Raw genomic sequence first — 21261 nt, forward strand, 5'->3', positions numbered from 1 at the left:
CAGTAGTAAGAAACAGCACAAAGGCTTTTTCTTAATAAATTTTAATATTAAGAGCAGTTTGTCTGGATAAAAATGCAGTTACAAGTACCACACTACTGCAAATTCTGCATGATGCACAGTAGTGCTGACAACATTTGAGTAGTAAGACATTTTGGAACTGTTTGTGAAAGGTATGTCAAAAACAGAATCTTGGCATAAGTAAGAATGTATGTTACCAGTGAATTTATTATTGTGAAAATATATCTGTCCCACAATGTACACCACTGTAAATATTCAAATGCAATATTTATGCACATCAAAAATATATGGGGTGAATATATACTCAGTTGAGCATTAAATCAGCCACAGAAAATGAAAGAAATATTTTGACTATTTTCTATTATTTCATTTCATTGGAAATTTCCTAATAAATCACTCTGAAGGGCAATATTTGTGGTTCAAAACCATCAGGACAACAGTAATTCTGTAAAATAGTATGGATTTGAGAGATTTGAGCCCAATCTTCCTGCCACTAGATTCAGATGCATTTGGCTTGTGCTCGCTGCCTTAGAACATAAGTCCAGACACCAGAAGAATGAGCTACCACCTTCACAGCCGGGACCACATTAGTTCATACCAGGTAAGATCAGAGATGCAACATCAATACAAGGAGATGACACTTTAAAAGTACCTGCCAGATTCTCAAGGATTAATTACATACACACATAGTAAAGTACAGAATACTGAAGGAGAGTGTACTGAATAGCAAATTAAATGTTCATCCAATGTTCCATCACTTTTCTCAATACTGCAATGGATATTCATATTTTCCACACTGGTCCAGGAAAGATACTGCAATCTAAGAATGTGATCTGATGCTACTTAAAGCTTTGTGATACTGTTATGCATTTTCTTTATCTACATAACTACCACCCCCAAACATTACTGCAAAAGAAATCTATCTACATATAGAAATAACAGAGACTTGACTTGGTGGCTCTTGTTTGACTGTGTTCTTGCAAAGAAATCTGCTAACTTTTCCTTGCCTGTTTAAATAAGATATGTATTCCCCTGCCCATCAGGCCATAAATGGTACATGATAAATCAGTATTATCCCTCAGTATTATTCCCATAAAAATTTGCAGTGACTAATTCAGAGATTTTTTTTGGTTTGGTTTTGTAAAAAGTAATTGTGCAATATAAAATTCATACGACAATTTTCAACTTTGGTAACTTACAGAAAAAAAGATATCAAGGTCTTTAACTAAGGATCAGTTCAGGACATTGCTTACACTATGCTCTTTCTGCTGTGTAAGCACATCAGTTAAGGTTAATCCCTTTTCTTGAGATCCTGAAAAATTCTAATATTGACAAGAAATTTGCTACAAGTTGTGAACCTATCTAATTTTTCTCGGTACCTTTAAGTACTTCCATCATCTAGCCTTAGTACATTTTTACTTACTGTTTCAATTAGTGAAATCCTGATCCCAAAGCAAACACCCACTTACCCCCTTCAACCAAATAGAAAAATCCAGCTGAGCTTCAACAAGTACATCTGAATTCTCAGAAGAGGAAATGTTTTCTTGATTTAACAGCAACTGTACAATATTACAAACTCTGACACATGAAAAACAATCAGGCAATAGAAAAATGTACAACAGCTTTGGTGTTATACAAAATAATAAAAAAAAGACTGGACAGCAAGATACATAGTTCATTATGTTCTCAACACAGCAACTTCATTGCTGACTAAGACAGTTATTTACTTTTCATATTCTCTACGTGTTCTTACCACTCATGAAAAATCATACTGTATTACAACAATAAGAGCTTTTATGAACACCATAAAGTAAGCTCCAAATTTTATAAAAACATCTTGCCTCTTCACACTATTGCTTTGTGGCACATTGTCAACAGAACAGCAGTCCAAAATAAAGTGACAACTAGATTTAATAAATTAATATACTTTTAAAAGATGTACAATGCACATTCCTTTTAATCCAAGGATTTAGGGTGTCAGGACACTTCTATATACACATATACAGACCTCAGACAGCATTTACAACATCAGAAAATGCAGATAAGAGACAGAGCCTTAACTGCTATCTGGATGCTACCAACAGAAGCCAAAACACTGCTGAGAGTATTATTGGGAGAGATATCGAAAGAGGAGAAAAGTCAATGAAAAAAGGACATGTAAAGGCAAAGGGAAGGTCAAGATGTTTAATATGACCATCTATTCTTGTGAAGACTGAGGTGGAGTTGTTGATGTGCCTGGTTTACCAGACTTCCGTTCGTAATTCACAAGACGTTGTCCAACAAGGTACCTGGGATCACAGTAAAACCAGAAATTAACACAATGTAATTCTATTTTGTAACACAAATCCACTCTGATCTCCTTTGCTACCAAAGTAGTTTATTCATTTCAATAAAAAATTATTATATAAATTGTAAAGGAAGAGCTTTAGCTGCTGCTTAATCTTTCTTAAAGGGAGAGAAAATATCCTGATGCTACTCCATGGAAAGCTTAAGGGGTACAAGACTCCTTGAGTGTGATATTGAAACAGAATTTAACTATCTCAGCACCTTAACAGTTTTCGTGCCTTTCACATTATTGCTTTCTTCCTCTATATAATTGATCCACACTTTTTGCCACCCAAATTCCTTTTCATATTTCCTATTTGCATGTCATGTGTATACAAGAGCCCTATACACCTATGAATTCTTCCCCTGAGATCTGTCATTTCCTTTAGAAACCTTTTCACTTTGCTCCTTTTCTCATGGTACCATAACCAACAACCATCATGCACTTTGTACATTATAGAATGTCACAAACACTTGTATATGCTTTTAAAATTTGTTACATGAAAAGATGTAATTACACATATTTCTAAAGCATAGATCTCTACTGGCTGGCATGACTGTCTGCTTACTTCCTGAAATGAGAAAATTAAGTCATACAAATTTCTTGTCTGCAAGGATGTTACAACATTTAATAACCTTTTTTAATACCAAACTAATTTTCACTTACAGCTTTTCAGTCGCTTCTTAATATTTAATATTCAAAGAAGCCTATTTTAGGTTTGACTCCTTTTGTAGTTATTGGAAAGCAAAACTCTTATGGGGAAACTCAGGATATGAACAGAACAAAACTAATTTATTCATTTTCAATGCAAAAGAAGCCTAGCAAGATTAGTTGCTAATCTTCTTAATAACCCACAAAAAAGGTAACTAGGGTAACACCAAAAATAATGTAACAACACCAAAAAAAAGGTTAAACTAAGCAAGACAACAAGAAAATAACAGGAAAATTATATTCATTAGGCATCTGAGCAAAACAGAGTAATAATTACTGAAAACATCAGAAAACCACACAAAATTTGGTAAGGATAAACTATCAAATCAACTGAATATTCTTTAACAGGTTAGTTGGACTAAGGAGTAGGAAGAGTAAGAGTAAGAAAACCATTATGCAGAAAAGGCTGAAGAACTGGTTTTATAAGCAGCAGCTTGAGACATGACTTTAACTTCCAGGTATATTGTAAGTCATGACATTCACTTGTCATTCAAGACTACAGATGAGACAGTCAGCTTCATTTGTGGGAAAACACATTCATGTTAGACATGGGGGAGTGTCTTCCCTTTATGGAGTCTATTCCTGTGTTTATCTACTGGAATCACAGATGAAACAATTGCCAAGAACAGTTTGTCTTAAAGAGTCATTTGTCTAGAAAACTTATTAAAAACCATTTTAGTCCTAAGTATCTACAACATCTGAATACAACCTGAAGTAATCAAACATATACAGATATATATAAAGGGAAAAAAAAAACCCCTCTATATACTCACTTGTCATTTTTAATATGTTCATAAAGGCGCTTGAACTGGCGGACTTGGAATGACAGAATTCCCATCAAAACCACCACCATAAGCAGAAAAGGATAAATCCGTCGCTGAACGAGGTTCTGCATTTCAGCAGTAACTCCTACAAAACAAGATACAATCCTTCGACATTCTAATACTGCTGAACTAACTCACATATTTCTGCTCCTCTACTTGTGCTTCCATACTTTTAGTTCTACTGTAACTTCAATAGAACAGTGAAATAAATTACACATCCGTTTACATCAGAGATCCAACATGACAGCTGCTGTTCTTTTTAATCTGAAGCACTACGAGCAAAATGTTTTCCATTAACAGACTGAAAATCCACAGTAGGAAAAAAAAGGGCTTATCAGTTCTTTTTGCCTGTTTAACTTCTGTTCATCTGCTTACTGACTTCTCCTTGTATCAAAAAGTCAACACAATAAAAGTCTGCATTCAAGTGAGACTGCAGAATAAAATGGGACTTCTTGAACATGTTAGTATCAAAACTAACTAGTAAAAGACAAGTCGATGAAAAAGCTTATCTATCCTGGTTCTAATCAAATGATTTACCTTAATTATGAGAAGATAGGAAAGTCTGAAAAAACCCTATATTATTTAAAATTTACATTTTAATACTATTAAAACCTCAAAAGAAACCCAGGATTTTCACCTGTTATAAGCTTCATTTAGAATCTGACAAGTCAGAAAAGATGGCCTCAGCTCAGTATAGCTCCTAGAGTGACTAAAATCAAAGGCTGATTGTCCAAAGAAGAAATTAATTAAGCATTCCTTTCCCAAACTACCTAGATACTTAAAATGTACAGAGAAGAAATCAGTGTCTGCTCCTCCCCTTGGGTAAGGGGAGGGGCAGACACTGATTTCTTTTCTGTGGTGAACCTTGACCAAATCTTTTCTGTGGTGTCCTTGGGACAAGACCCAAGGAGCAGCCTCAAACTGTGTTAGAGAAGGGTTTGTGTTGGGTATTAGAAAAAGGTGGATCACCCAGAGGATGTTTGGGCACTGGCACGCGCTGCCCAGGGAAGTGGTCACAGCACCAAGCCTGACAGGGTTCAAGAAGCATTCGGTCAATATTACTGGAACATGGTGTGACTCTTGGAAGTCTTTAAACATTTACTTTTGTCAGCAGAAGAGAAGTAATTTGACTGTTTTGTTTTGTTTGTTGTGTTGGTTTTTTTATAAACTAGGGCTTGAAGTTTTATTTCCACAAACATACTTACACTGTTGTAAACCATGAGATGACAAACAGATGTTCTGAATGCATACATACCCAGTAAAGGTACAACACCAGAAGCTATGATGTACGGCACACACAGGGAAAGTAAGAGGACAGAGATTACGGGTGCTGCCAGTTTACGGATGATGAAGTGTAAGTCAATGTTACGAATCCCATTTGCATATACCTAAAATGGAATAAGTTAGAAGTAGAACAGATCAATCAAGAAAGCCTTGCTTTGTACTTACAGCACTAATTACAAGGTTTTACACAATTCTCCTTATGAAAGGAAATGGGTGTTCCCATGACCACAGCTGAAGGAAAAACTCTCTGCCAATTTACATCATGAGGGTTCCAGGAAATCATTTAAACAATACCCAAGAGACCAATTTAATCTGGAACAGAGTTGTGATTCAGTTGCAGGAATGCAAGAGACCTTCTGAAAGATCATTTAATAGAGCTGTGGACAATGGTTTTGTGGGTGACCTGGGATCATTTTGCGCTGTTAACTTCCTAGAAGAGGATCCTGTATATGCTAATAGAATAAATTAATAGATTTTGTAATGGGCAGAAAATAGGATCCAATTTTGTACTTGCTGGGGCAGACCAGAGCCTCTGTATGTAGAGTCTATACCTGAAAAAAAAGGCCTCCACAATTCTTAAGCTTCTGCAGAAGCTAATGTCAAAACATTACCAGATTAAGCATGGGAAAAGACCAGTTTTGAATGGCTATCAGCTGCAGCTTAAACAATGGCCTCTGTCCTACAGCCTGGAAGGTTCAGGAGAGTGTGGAAAAGGCCCATGGAGAGCATTCAGAATGGAAGAGGGAGCCGTGGTATACATCAAAACATACTCCCAGACTAAGAAAATATTTCTGCAGTGTGACAGCTGAAGTGATCTAATAACTGGGACCATGTGCTAGACTTAACCACGAGAGGCACCTTGTATACAAGGTTTGACACATGCACCACAGGCATCACATACAGTGCAGGGCTGAAAAATTACCTTCTGACAAACAATTGAGATACTTCACTGAGATGACAACCATGGAATTTAATGGTTATAACCAAGAAAAAATACTTCTGACAAAGCAATAGGCGACGTGATTCTGAACTGCTCAGAGAAACTGTTCCATGTTGCTTAATAATCTCAAAGGGGAACAGAAATGCTGTCTTTCATCTCGTCTGATCTATGAATGGGGTAATGCCTACAGCCACAGAGAAAGCAAAATTCTGTGGTTTTGAGTTGTGGGTGTAAATACTGTTCAATATTCAGACAAGTATTTGGACACATTGACTTCATCTGAAGAAACAATCATGTTTCTTTCTTACTTTATTACAAAACTGATAAAAATGCGTGTATGTATACAAAGCATTTTCTTAAATTCAGATTTCTGAGTTTTTGTTTTACTGTTATGTGTACCTTAATGGATTAGACTTAATATTTAAAAGGTTTTTACAATAATAGTTGAATTTTACTTGATTACTCCATTACTGCACGAGTAAAACTGTTTTCTGACACACAATCAGAAACATAAAAAATGTATTATTCAGATAATTCACATGGACAATTTTTCCCTACCTGTTCAATAACAGTTTTCAGCCACCACTGGGGACCCATCAATGTTATGGCAGCAATTATTTTGGCATGCAGAACTCCAAGAGCCCAATCCTAATTTTGTAAAAATTTACAGTGTTAGCATTAACATATCTTTAAAAAGTCAGATAACCAAAAGCTTTAAGAGAAATGTGTTAATATTACTTATAAGTGAAAATATAATTACTTTTCCATTTACATGTGACATTGCTTCAAAAAGACAACATCATCTGCACATTCCTGTGAGAAAGAGGATGCTCTCAAGATTAGCTGGCATCTGTAAATTTAGCTTCCTGGGACCTGGAAAATCACTACTACTATTAAACCAAAGGCAAATAAAAAAAAAAAAAATCAGACTTAAAGCAATTGACTAACATTCTGGTACAACTAATTTACACAAAAGGAAGTAAATTTCCTTCCTTTACAAAATAATAGAAAAAAGATACAAAGATGTTCACATGCATCAGGAAACAAATTCCTTTCCTTCTTCTGAAGTTTAATTATTCCCCAAACTCTACCTGATGTAAGAGAAGCTTAAAGCAAGGCAATGCTCTTCACAAAAAAAGTCATACTATTCGGAGGAAAATGTATGTTTTAACATAAACTGCAATTAATATGGCATGGAATTTGCCACAATAACTACTGGCTTCTAGTAAACACTTCACATCCTAAGTCCAGTCTTTCTGTATTACAGATATTTCTAAGAGATTTTCAATAAAATCCATCAAAAATAGAATGCAAAACATAGGCTGATAAAGTAGAATAAACAGCTGAGAACTGGTAATACTTGGGACATCACAGACTAATAACGTTTCTAAAAGTGCTGGGGAAGTACATTTTCTTTCATCAATTACTTAAAAAGACAACTTTTGTTAACAAATTCTAAAAAAAATTTAAAATTGTTACAAAAAAGCACCAGTTAAAGTTTATTCATGTTTATTTAAGCATGTAACCTTTGTATAACCCTCTTCTCTTTTGGGAAAAATAGAAATTAGTCTCAATTTTGATAGCTTCTTGTTGATTTAGAATAAGTAAAAAATCCCACTTATCTTAAATTTTGAAGAAATTCTGCTACATGAAAATGAAGGTTTTCAGTATACTTATTTTAAAACTTTTAAAGAATTAATATGCAATAGTAAAGAATTTTTATAAACTCTAGCATTACAAATTCTTTCCACAACTGTTTGGAAAGCATAATCTTCTACCACTGTAATTATATGATGTCCTGATTTTCTGGTCATCTACTCAGCTCAAAAATATACTTGGATTTTAAAGTAATAGAATAATTAAATTAATAGCCAAATTCTTCCTTGCATTATGGCTTTAAACATTTGGATACTGAAAGTAAACGAAAGCTTAGGGCACCTTAGAAAGTCACTGTCACACTTTCTTGTTATTTAGTAATGGCATTCTAGATGTTTTGATTTATGGTCCCCTCAGTTGAGTTTCTTTGAGTTATGACCTCTTTCATAATTCAGCCTAAGTGATGGAAGCATTTGTCAGTCAATCTAATGCATCTTCACATTGTCTCCCAACTTGCAGGACAGAAATTTGCACTCAGCCTGTGATATTTGACTGAAGAGCAATAAATCACAACTACCTCAGAATTTTGCATTAGTGATTTGACAACTCAGCCCAAAATCAGCATGATCCTAAATCATAAAAAAATTACATTTATAATGTGCCTCATCACTGAATTAAAATCTTACAAGGAAAAAAAAAACCAAAAATTTAACCTCTTCCTGCATAACTGTATGCAAAAAGCTTTTCAAAACTATTAAGAGTATGTACATCTGTGCATACATAGAGAGATACTAACTTCTTACATATCCTTACAATTATGTTACTGGAAAAGCAGCTGATCACTGAAACGCAGCCTTTGAGGTCATCTCACAACAGTTCAGCTTTTCACAGTTTAAATTCCTCAGCATATCCTTTTGGTTCAAATAATCCTCACATCCAAACTGGCTTTTCTCTGCCACATACAAACATATTTGTGGAAAATATGCTGAAGCACCAAAATCACATGAAACAAGGCAGCCCATACTCCTTACATCAACAGCAGCAAAAGAATGGGAGCAACTGACCTGCCAAGGATAGAAGAGAGGTGTTTGATCCAAAGGAACTCTCAAAGGTGCAACGATGACCAGTTCAAACAGAAGACCAAGCAAAAGTGGAACCACTCCAGCAAGCAGTATAGCCACTATCAGTGTCTTCATTATCTAAAAAAAAACAAGACATTTAATTAGTATGTTTACTAGAGGATTCTTTTTTAAACACAAAAATATAACTTGAACTACATAAACACACAGTCCTGGTGAAAAAACTCCAAAGCTACAGAGACCTCTATTTCACACATATACACCCCTAGAAATAATTTTTGCTATTGCTTGTTTTGCAATGCAAGTTTTCAAGATTGGGTCCTATTCCATAGGAATAGGAATTCCAGAAAAAAAACATGACTGTATCTTCTAGTATTCATATAGTTCTAAATCATAACATCATACTGACTGTTATCAATAGGGAATACTATCCAATGGCACTTCAATACATTGCATATGCTCATATGTTGGGAAATTGAAGAATTTTTCCAAAACTGCCAAATTTTCTCTGGTGCAAAACAAACCTTAAAAATTCTGTCATTATGGAATATTTGAGTTAAACATGGAGGACTCAGAACACTGTGCTTGGATCTTTATTTATTCTGAAATTCTCAATTTAACTGCGTCATAAAAAACTAGCCTGACCTAATTAGCATGATACGGAGAAGGGTCAAAGAGCAAGTAGAAATTATGCTTTAGCTCTGAATTTACTTGAAGAAGCTAAGATCTTAAAATGATGGATGAGGTATTTGGGAAACATGGTAATTAGGACATGAAGAGCATGTACAGTGTAACAACGCAATAAGTACATTAAAATGTGCAGGACAGGATACCATTTATGCTATAGATGTTTAAAGGAACTGGCAAGAAATCTACTACAGAAATCCTCAAAAACAAAACCAAGATAAAAAGGTGGGGTATAAATTTGCTTTCATGCTGAGAACCTCAATTCCTCAAAATTTGTATTTTTGAGGAAAATATCTTTTATTTGAACAATATAAATTCAACAGCTGATAAAGATCTTTCTGAAAACATGCATCAAGCTACTTTGTAGAGACATTGTCATCATCTATCAGCTTTATAAGGTTTTTCCATTTGAAAATTACATGTAACTAAACAAGTAAATAGTTAAGCTTCCAGACTTATATAAAAAGTAAATGTCTTTGAGAACATGTAACACATAGGATAATAATGCAGTATGTTCACTTTTAAAGGAAAATAGAAAAATAGATACATATATATATGTATTTAAACATATATACACACAAGCATATTTACATTGATTGCCTTCAAAAATAGTCTATGCAATGGGAATGCAAGCTGCAAAAGCTTCAAAATGGTCTGAAAAGCAATATGAAATATACATGACAGAGTAAAGCCTGCAAGCAAAAAATGAAACAAGTTCCATTAGCTAATTCTCTGATAATTCAGTAGAACTTTTTCTCAAGACTCACCATGAGAGACCATTCTTTGACCTTCTGGAAAATGACTCGACGACCCTGTGGCATCCAGGCAACCAGCACTGTCACTGCTCGGATAGTCAGCCAACAGACATAAAGACCACAGGCAGCTGTGTACAGTTCATGGATTTTGGCAGTCCCCGTCCAAAATGACATTAACCACCGGCCAGCGAACACTGAAAACACAAGCACTATTAAATACAGTAATGCTTCTGGACATATTAGGGAAGGATGCCTATTAAAAAAATACTTAGCGAATTTATATTAAATATCCCTACATAAATATTATTCAACATGAAATAGTTATTTTGATACTATACCCGTAACACATAAATGTGTGAAGCACTATGCAAACACTTTCAGATATGATGCCAAATAAACACATAGAAATCCTTTTCCACCTAAATTTTCATTATGGCAGCAATGGGACCTGAGCTACAGCAAAACAAAGCACTGAACTGTTCAGAGCCTAAACACTGATCTCCAGAACTGCAATCATATATTAGTGTGTAAGCTTGAACTTAAATTATATGAACTAACTTTGGGTTGTTTCACTGCCTCGTATAATTTTATAAGACTTACTGATGAGGCTTCTGAAGTTCTCTGACAAAAATGGGAGACCGATTTGCTACAGTTAATTTTTTAGTAGTGTTTTCATTTCCCTAGTATTTGAGTGGAATTATTTTATGTCCTACAACTAAAACGATCACGGAATTTATAACTTTGATCTCAACACATTAATGACTTTAATATCTATCTTGGGTTGCAATGCAAGATGTAGCCAAAAGTATGTATTCTATTACCAGCTGTTACAACCAGGTAGAGCAGTGCTCTTTATCTCTTCCCTCCAGAGGGATAGCCTCCGTTAATGGGCCATTGAGTCTTACTGCATGACTGATAAAATTACATCACCCCATTGTGAGATGCTCCACCCAAGGGGAGGAGCCAAGCCTTCCTACTTGAATATAATCTGAGATTTAGAACACCACAAGCAGCCTTTCTCCACTTCCTTCCAGAGGAAAGAGTGGACCCAACTGCATCACTGGATCTTCAGAGGAAGACGACAACCTTCTACAGGATCATTGCTTTAACAGAACCACATCTGCCACTCCAGGAGGACTGCAGCTCCCATTTAATTGGACTGCTACCAACACACAGATCAACAGGGTGTGTCAGGTTGGAATCTCTGTCAATAGTTTTTTATTGTTTGTTTTGTTTTTTTGTATTACTGCATTTTTATTTTAATTTAATTTCCTTAGTAAAGAACTGTTATTCCTATTCCCATATCTTTGCATGAGAGCATCTTGATTTCAAGTTTATAATAATTTGGGGGGGGGGGGGGGGTGGTCTACATTTTTTCCATTTCAAGGGAGGTTTCTGCCTTCCTTAGCAGACACCTGTCTTTTCAAACCAAGACAGTATCATTAATAGAAGAAGGTGTAAATTACATGGCATTACAGCAGGCAGGTTATGGAATTTATGCTGGTTAACATTCATTCTAAATTATTAAAAAAAATACTAAGTGTTTTTGAAGTACTTACTCAGACATTTTAAAGTGATATACATGCCACTTCACAAAATCTAGTGATGTGTCAAGATCACAGAATCACTGAATATCTCAAGTTGGAAGGAACCCGTAAGGATCATTGAGTCCAACCCCTTGCTCCTCACAGTACTCAATAATGACACCTTCAGAATAATTAATTAAAGAAAATACTACAGAAGACCTGAAAACTAACTACTTATTTTCCTTCTCAAAACAGTAAAATAGGTGCTAGTTTCTCTTTTTCATTCAATACTACTGAGATTGTCTCAGCAGCTGAAGCCCTCAGGAAAATTATTTACAGCAAAAAGGGAATGGCAATCTCTTTCATTTCGACTTTTAGATTATTGCAATTTGATAACAAATGATTAGAAATGAGACTAGTTTCCATGTTTTTGCCTTTTGACTTCAAACAATGATTTCAAAACATCTTCCATGGGTGGGCATAGCATGAGTTGTTTTTAATGACAGTTAATCATAATAGACTTACCTGGTAAGGTAAGGCAGATAAGACTAGCAATCAGTAATGTTATGCACATGAAAACAATCAAAAGAAATATCTGAAAAAGGGGAAAAAAAAGAAGGAGAAGTCAATAAGAAAGTTACTTAGCCAAACCCCAACAAACCCCAGTATAAAAAATACATCATCCTAGAAAGCCAGCTAAACTAGGATGTTCAAATATTAACTGATGTTTCACTGTATAAATAAATCAGCAAAAAGAAACTTAACCACGGTACATGCAGAACACCTGCAGTGCTGTGTATTTCTAAGACTTTCTATCAACTGTTCCAATGATAAAAAGTAACACTTGAATCCAGAATGACTAAAGTTCTTTGTTGTCTCACAAAAAAAAAAAAAAAAATCATCCCTTAATTTCTGCACTGAGCAGAATGACTCTCAAATAATCCTAAAAGGTTTCTACCTATGTATGCCGTATGAGCATGGAATGGTTTGATACAGGAAACCTTGCTGACAAAGTTCTTCCAGATGTACTCAGGTTTCTGTGACCAGAAGCTGACAGTGAAGCTGGTTGCTCCTCAGTCAGGTTTCCATCTTACCAGAGAATTACCATATACTTGACATCTTTAAATATTTCTCAAGCACCAGGCCCTATGAAGCTCTGCTTCACTAATCATCAAAGCCACACAACAAGCAAGCTTGCTATGGGAAAGTCAATACCTTATCCCAACAGACTACCAAAAGAAAGTTAAATCTGGAGCACACACTTTCCTTGACATTTGGGTATAAAGGAAGGAACCTTCAGAAGCAATACCATAGTGACCTAATGTTAGCCGTGACTTCCATTCTTCAGCTATGCCACAGTAAGTGAGCTGTGGTGAAGTTTATATTTAACTCAGAGTTCTGCTAACAACAAAATAGTTACCTAGTTTAAGATGTATATTATTCTAGAAATATAGGTATTTGCCAATAAAATTTCCTTTCTAATTTTAGGGATTTAGAACTTTCAAGTATTATTATAATGACTTTCTATGTTTAATACAGAAGCAAACAAAGTTCTCTGTTTATTTCCTTAATAAAGCAAAATAGTTTAAAATACACTTCAGCTACAATTAGTATGTCCCCTTGAAAGCCATGCCTTCTTAGAGGCACACCTGAACAACCTGTTGAGAGGGGCTTATTGTCTTTCTCTCCATTACTTACTGTGAAGAAAACAAGACATCAACTGACACATAATACTCAACATATATGGAGTCTGTAAATAAAATTGTAATTGAAGGTCTTAAGTTACAGGCTGAAAAAAACCTTATGTGAGCATAACTGCAATGTTGAGCATAACTTTTAGAAAGCTGCAAACCATATAAAACAGTACCCAGCAGGTGACTTGTGATAAAATGGGCTGTCGCCCTTTTTAAACCTTATGAGGTTGTTTTCATAGTTTCTAGCAACTTTCCCAGGAAAGTAACTATAAACATAGATGTTTATACATTCCATTAAAGAAATGTCTTTTGATGGGCATTTCTTATGACTAGTGTGGTTGGGAAGGTGGTAACCTAACTATCCAATACCTGGTCATTGTCGAGAATCTATAAATACTGAAACCACAGAATAAATCACTCTTCTTTCTATCACACACTGAGCTGTGTCTGTGTGAATCATTTCACGTCCAACAGCGACAATGGGCCAAATCTTTCTTAGGAAAAAAAAAGAAAGTTCTCGAATGCCTTTTTCTTTCATCTTGATGTGTTAGGTATACATACCCTGAGTGGGAATTTTAAAGGCCTATGATAAGGCTGGAAACCCACAGGTCCTCCTTGTTGAAGTATGGCTTGATGGGCTGCATGGAGACCTTCTCCCACAACGGGAATGGCATTATTATTGCGAGCATGCTGGTTGTTATGTTGCTGATTTGCATTGTTTTCATTCTCTTCCTGATCACCAAGTAGGTAAGAATGAAGATCCCTGTAACAATTGAAATTTCAGTTTTGTTCTGTTTGATATGAATGAGAAACTTTCATATATTCCACAGAAATATAGGCCTACTCAGAATCCATACAGGTTGTACAAATCTAACACAGGAGAACTGCCAGAATTTTAGTGAAGTAAAATAAGCCTTTTTTGGTAACGCATTCAATGTCATCATAATCACAATTTAGAAGAAAAATGCTGGTGTGGATGCAGTTGGAATACAATTACATGGAAAGATCACTTATCCGCCTGACTGCTTTAAAAACACCACCTGCTAATTAAAGGTGTTGTGCACATGAAAGGAAAACTGCATGGATATTTCAGTTCATGTAAGCACACAGCTCCACCAACAGCTTTTATGATACTGTCACTAAGCTCTATAGGAAACAATGGCCTTCAAACCTAAATCATACAAGGACAATGCTGCATTGCTATGGATGCGTTGTCAGAAGTACAGAGGCAGGCAGAGTTTTTCAAGAAGATTCTAAATTGCTCAAAACCTGTTGACAACTCTTTAAGAATATCAATCCTAGAAAAAAAAATCAATCCACTTTAAAATTATTCTGTTGATATTTTCCACAAATACAAATTAGAAAAATTTGAGTCTGATTAAAAATGAACATTTAGGACTTCATTTTCCTCAGCTTTAGCAGAGTAATATTTGTGCAGATATTCTATTAGCAATGACATCTACCCCACAGCTTGCTTTTTGAGAACAACAAAGCAAAAGATTTTCATCTGTGCTAAACTAAAATTGCTGAAGAGGTAATTTGCAAAACAGCTGCAACACTGGAGTAAGAAAAGCCATTTCTATCATCATCTCCAGAACTCTTACTATACTATACTATACTTAAACACATTCAAAACTTGGAAAATAATTTAAAACTTTTTTGAAATGCAAACTAAGAGAAGAGGGGGTAAGGAAAGTTTCCTTATGAGAAACATAAATATTATCCAAATAAATAAATAAATATTTTGGATTAGATTGAAGTCTTTCATTCACTCAGTTTTTTAGATATAACTTGGCAAAGAATAATTCTTGATTCTAAGAGTGCAACATGGTGGGAGAATGCCAATATAGTTTGAAATTAAACTGAAAACCGTACAGAAACAAAATCAACCTTACTTTTTTCTTGACTAATTTCGCAAACAACAGATGAACTAAAAAATAATTTCAAGTGCTCAAACTCTGCCTGGCAGTACAATAATTTACTTTATTTGAAAAAGGTTTGGTTTTATCCTTTTCTGAAGTCTGAACATTTAACTTTAAAATTCCAATTTAAAGTTGTTTACTTCTTCAGCTCAATGTTTTAAATAATTTTTCTTTTTTTTTTCCTTCTTATAGACCAAGAAATGCAAAAAGTGAATATGAATTCTATTCAGATGATTCATGGAAACACACTGCTGACATTTATCTCTTTATTTTCATATAATAGGGAGTTAAGAAGATGTTAGTCATACTTTAACTGATCTCCTTCACTAAGCAAATGCTCTAATAGTGTACCAGAAGAATTACTTGTCAAAGGCTAGTCCACAAGTAGGTACATTTACTGCTTAGAAGCAAGCAATCATTATACAAGTTTTTCACCATGTATTAATCTGTAGAAGAGCTATTAAACCTGTTTGTTTGCATTTCTGGAAAGTTGCCTTCATGTTTAAAGACCAAACTAGGCACAGTGGTTGTAGCCGATTATGGATTTCTGTACTTACAGCAAGTATCCAGCAGTAACAGTCCATGCTCGTACAAGACCTTTCAACCACTGTCTTGTATGTCCTTGCTCTAGCAAAGCTGGAAGCACCACCTGAAGTAACAGCAGCTCTAGGGAAAGTTCACTTACTGGAGCATCACTGGAAACAATGGGAAGAGCAGGAAATCAAATATAAGGAACATTCTAAAAGAAATATTTTACAGTGAATCCTATTAATGCCACCACAATACAAAAATAGAATGGATGCCAAAAAAGAAAATTCTTAGTTTTTTGCTCAAGTTTTTCCCTATATACCACCCTGAGCAGAGCGTTAGGCACTTTGGCATATAAGAAATTAAGGGAAAAAATACATTGAGAAAGATTGTATCTAAGAATACAGTTTTCTTCTCTATTTGCATCTATCATTAGTTTGAATTATTATTCAGAAATAGAGAAAAAATGCTATCATTCAAAAAAAAGTAGTTACAGATATTATTTTGCTCCTGAAGCAATGACAATCAGGAATGAGTGTGTTAAAAAGGCAAACACAAAAGGAACTTCACTATCTGAAAGTTGAAATGGGAAGTGTTTTGAATGTGTAAAGCCCTGTACAGTTATCTTTATGGAAGGAATACAAAATGCTTTTTTTTTCAAGTAGCTTTTCATTTGTCACACTGTATGATGCAGCCATGTCCTTTACCCTTTACTTCTCTTAGAACAATGAAGATTAGATTAATTGAAAACAACATAACAAAAAGTGTCACTTTAATGCTCAGGGAGTGCAAATACACTTCTTCCATTTATAGAAACACTGAAAAACCCCAATATTTTTAAAAATAAATGCTCACCTGTAGAGCATAACATTATATGGAAGAAAGTTAGGCAGGAGATACTTAATAATGCGTATAGGAAGCCAGAGCATGAGCAGTACAATTGATCCAAAGACAATCTGCAATAGGAAAGTAAAAAAGTTAGTCCAAATAGAAACAACCAAACCTATTTTCCCACCCATATCTGACATGTTTCCTGGATGTGGTGGGCTAGCCCTGGCAAACAGCTGAATACCTACCCAGCTGCTGGCTCAATCCCCTCTCCAGCTGAAGGGGAATGCAAAACAGAAGGCAGGCAAGACTGAGATAATGGCAATTTAATAGAGAAAGCGTCAAGCATGCAATTAAAACATTAAGAAGAATTCTACTTCCCATCAGCAGACAGATAATCAGGAATTTCTAAGTGAGTCAGGAAGACTAACACCATAACCATGAAGATTCCCCCCAACCTCCTTTTGCACAGCTTTTACTGCTGAGCATAATGTCATATTCCTTTGGTCAGTTTGGGCCAGCTGTTCCAGGGATACCCTCCTCCCAGGTTGCAGCTTATTCACTGGAGGTAAGGGAGCAGAGCAGAGCAGCAAAGAAAATGCCTGGATGCTGTGCAAGCACTGTCCAGCCATAGCCAACAGGCCTGTTGGTAACGCTGTTTCAGCTGCCAATTCAAGGTGCAGAAAGACATTTGCCAGTAGGAAGAAAATCCATTCCATCCCAGACAGACCGGTACACTACGATGCCTTCACCAAATAGGACTGCAGCTGAATAAGCACCAGGATAACCTTCTTGACAACATTAAAGCAATGTCAGAGTGTTCTTTCTTTCTTTCCCCAACACCAGGATTACTTATTTTGTATTCCTCTCTTTTCTAGGTGGCTGACTTTTTAAGCAACTTGCTGAAGCGTGAAAAGACCTTTCAGTTCCTATTTCCTCACACGTCAAATTGGCTGAAAGACCAAAATTCAGTAGGAACATCAAATGCCTGAAGACAATGCACTTTTATGAATCCTGTTTCCTTAAGGAACCAGATGAAAAATTAAATACATTTAAAACACATTCTTACATTTCATATAAATGCACCACTAGAGAGTAAAAACGTGAAAAAAATTGTGTTTAACTATGTCAAAAAGAAAAACTGAATCCTATTTTCCTGAAAATTAATAGTTTATGTTATACGCAAGACATTTCTTTAAATACACAGAAATAAATAGAGCTTCAAAGGTGTGATTTATTCTTTGAAATGGTAAATGATTACCATTCTGGATCCCATATTCCAGCATGAGGCTAGTGAAAGTTCTGAATTTGCTAAGCAAATCAAAAGTTCAAGTAACCGCCCCTTCCAACACAGTGTGACAACGGGAGACCAAGAGCAACCAGTAGATTTTTGCTTGTATTTGGGCCACCTGATGTACCACGAAATTTCAGGCAGGTGAAGAATTACAATTATCCAAGGATAAAATGCTCAAAAAGGTGGAAAGGTCAACTCCACTCAGATACTGAAGGGCTCCCTAACAGAACCAGGATCTCTCTTGAGCTTTCACTGCCCAAAGCACTTTAGATGTAACAATAAAGTACATCAAAGAATGTTTTGGGTGCATCAGTTTACACAGTCCATGTGTGACGCTTGACTGCCTGCTCAGCAAACCTCAGACAAACAAGTAAAGGGAAAAAAATCTTTCCTTGTTTTCAGTATCTTACAATGATAATCTAGAAACAGACACCACTGGCTAGAGCAGCAGAATCCAATCCTAAATTTAGGTAGAAAGTTATTCTTCCCTGCTGAACTATTTTGGGTGAACTGGACACACAATGTTTACTGCAGTATTTGAGGGCATCATGAAAATTATGTGATTTACAATATCCATAATAATAAACACTTGTTTTCCAAGTACATAAACATTTTCTGTGACTTTGCATAAGATACTTGGTTTAGAAGAGATCCCTGAACTCCAATCAACTCTCCCCAAACTCCTATTCTGAGCAGATCCAGATACAACAGGCTGCTCAGAACCTTAGTTGAGTTTGAGTATCAAAAGATGCGGATTCTGTTGGCTACCTGTTCCAGTACCAGTTCAGTTCCATGGCGAAAATGTTAAAGTACACAGTACTGTGTGTGGAAGACAGCATATGAAGCTTTCTTTCCAAATAAGGAAATTTTTCTGGCAAATCCTTACCACTGATAAGATGAACCTCCTGAGATGTCTATAGATGGGCAAGTGAATCATTTCCTGCACAGGATTGAAGTCTGGATCGTTCAAATTCCTGAGAAACCATAAGACACCAGGTCTCAATACCTAAAGTACGGAATAGAAAACAATGTATGAGGAGAATATAATCTTTGTATTTATTTGTATTATTTTGGAAAACACTGCTTCAGAAAATAAATTTTAATGTAAAAGGGGAATTAGAATTAGAACAAGATTCACCAAAATCGCACCAAAATAGAACAAAGAAAGTATTATCACAGAGAAGGAGAGAACCAATAATCAAATACGAGATTAATTTTCAAGTACTGACTGATCTTAAACAACTAAAACATATTTGAATTTGAAGGCAACACTCAGATTTAACAGCTATTTGTAAACTAAAAATCTCTAAGTAAAATATACTTAAAATCATGATTTTTCCACTGCAGTAAGTACCAGCATGGCAGCCCTTTTTACATAAAACTGAATCCAACATACACACAAAGAATGTTAGCAGCAATACCCACACATGAAAGATTTAACAGCTCTGTATGTAAGCCTCAAACTGTGTTAAATAACAATCTTGTTTTTGCAGACTTACCTCTCTGAGCAAAAGGATGAAGGATGCAAAATAGAAGACGTAAACCATTCCAACTAACCAGTGCAGAAACATTGTGGTGCCTGGGGCAGACTGAAAGCTCAATTCTCTGTCTTTCAGAGTGGCATCAAACATCTCCTAGAAGGTAAGCAGTAAATATGAATAGAGTTTGGCAAACATCTGCAACTTCTCATTTTGTTTACCCTAGTTCTTATAAACTATTAAGCAAAATTTAAATGTTTGCTTTAACACATAAATACACCATTTAATTAGAGAAAAAAGGAACTACTTTATGATAAGAACAGCAAATAAAGATCAATTTATTTTTTTGACAGGAAAAAGAGATATGTCAATCAATCACTAACGGACTCTACATAAGTTATAAATCAATTCAAAGTGGCACTACGATGGAAGCAAATAATTCCTAAGTAAAATTCTCTTTCTACTAAGGCTGGAAAAAATTAATTTATAAATATTTATATTAATAAATTTATTAATCAGTATTTTTCAGGACAGAAAAACAGTCCTCAATTCCAAGCAAATGCAGCAAGGATCTTTTCCAAAACAGAAAGAGGCTGGACAACTTAAAATACAAAGTCATTACCATTTCACACAAGATGGCTATGTAAAGAGGTTTATTCAGCACACAAGTCTGCCTATAAGTAAACTCATTATCACAGTGGTCTTGTAACTGCACTTAAAAGGATTAGGATCTTGTTATTTTAGTAACAACACGTTAATTTGTATTTAGTAACATACAAAACCCCAAAATTAGAGTGAGGCAGTCAGTACCTAAGAAACCCATTCCCTCTGGAAATGCTGCTTATGAAAACAGAAGAGTACCCTCAAACTTGTATTAACAATCCTCTTCTCATCAGAACTTTTTTTTTTTTTTTCTTCAAATAAAAACACTGTTACAAAAGATTTCATTGTATTTTTTTTCTGTTCTTACCAAGGAGCATATATCCAACCACCAGCCACAAATGAGAGGAAACACACCAATTTCAACCACCACTAACAAGGAAACCTTTAGGGAAAGAGAGAAAATAACATCTCACTAGTTTAACAAAAATTGCTAAGAAAATAATGTCAGATTAAATTTAGAGGATTTTATTTCCCCCCATGCAAAAAATTAGGATTACCTTGACAACAATATAGCAAACTCCTAGTAAACGACGTGATCGCTGGAATTTAACAAGTGCTGCCAAACCCTGAATAGCTTTTTCAAGAAAATACCACTGGGAAACACTTTGTAACAGTCTAATTAATATCAATCAGTGTATTATGTTGCTTTTAGCAACAGGAAATTTTATAAAAGAGAAAAATGAAATAGTAAGTATGTGTTTTATCAGAGTTCTATTTTCAAAATTGGCTGTGACTCTGGAAGTCACATTCTAGTGTTCTAGGTAACACTCCCAAACATGCAAAAGTAAAATAAATAATTATTATATAATAATTTAAGTAAATAATTATTAGTAATATATCCCTTCTTAAATTAAGCAACCAGAAGTTTTCTCAAGAAATAAATAGTTGTCTCTGAAAAAATCTGCCACAAATAAGGATGTTTAAAAACTGAAGACCTACTTTAAATAGTAGCTTTCCTTTCCCTGCTGCCTAAATCAAGTTCTCACCTTTTCTGAGAAAAGCTGGATGCATATTGCACTTTGGGAGTTTGTTTTGGGTTTTTTTTTAGGATGCAAGGCCTACATGCTAATCTATTAAAGTTTTACACTTGCACTGCACATTGGTATAC

General features: G+C 35.1%; 1 protein-coding gene across 6 annotated transcripts in view; it reads right to left on the reverse strand.

The window, feature by feature from the left end:
• Window positions 1-25: 25 nt before the first annotated feature.
• MARCHF6 (membrane associated ring-CH-type finger 6) overlaps window positions 26-21261 on the reverse strand; it is a 45149-nt gene continuing 23913 nt past the window's right edge. For 2 of the 6 annotated variants that reach the window (XM_015614857.3, XM_015653642.3), the window contains exons 13-26: window positions 20651-20719; window positions 20461-20535; window positions 19512-19646; window positions 18899-19018; window positions 16746-16846; window positions 15920-16057; window positions 14002-14203; window positions 12272-12341; window positions 10233-10414; window positions 8764-8898; window positions 6662-6751; window positions 5135-5267; window positions 3829-3964; window positions 26-2306 (exon numbers count right to left, since the gene is read on the reverse strand). In XM_015614857.3, coding sequence (XP_015470343.1) covers window positions 2216-2306; window positions 3829-3964; window positions 5135-5267; window positions 6662-6751; window positions 8764-8898; window positions 10233-10414; window positions 12272-12341; window positions 14002-14203; window positions 15920-16057; window positions 16746-16846; window positions 18899-19018; window positions 19512-19646; window positions 20461-20535; window positions 20651-20719 — 1677 coding nt within the window. In that variant the 3' untranslated portion in view covers window positions 26-2215. Of the gene's footprint in view, window positions 2307-3828; window positions 3965-5134; window positions 5268-6661; window positions 6752-8529; window positions 8652-8763; window positions 8899-10232; window positions 10430-12271; window positions 12342-14001; window positions 14204-15919; window positions 16058-16745; window positions 16847-18898; window positions 19019-19511; window positions 19647-20460; window positions 20536-20650; window positions 20720-21261 lie in introns of those variants that run through there. The other 4 variants (XM_033512150.1, XM_033512149.1, XM_033512151.1 and 1 more) reach the window with 3 other exon arrangements.

The sequence above is a fragment of the Parus major genome, chromosome 2 (genome assembly GCF_001522545.3).
Source record: "Parus major isolate Abel chromosome 2, Parus_major1.1, whole genome shotgun sequence".
In the NCBI taxonomy this organism is placed as follows: Eukaryota; Metazoa; Chordata; class Aves; order Passeriformes; family Paridae; genus Parus; species Parus major.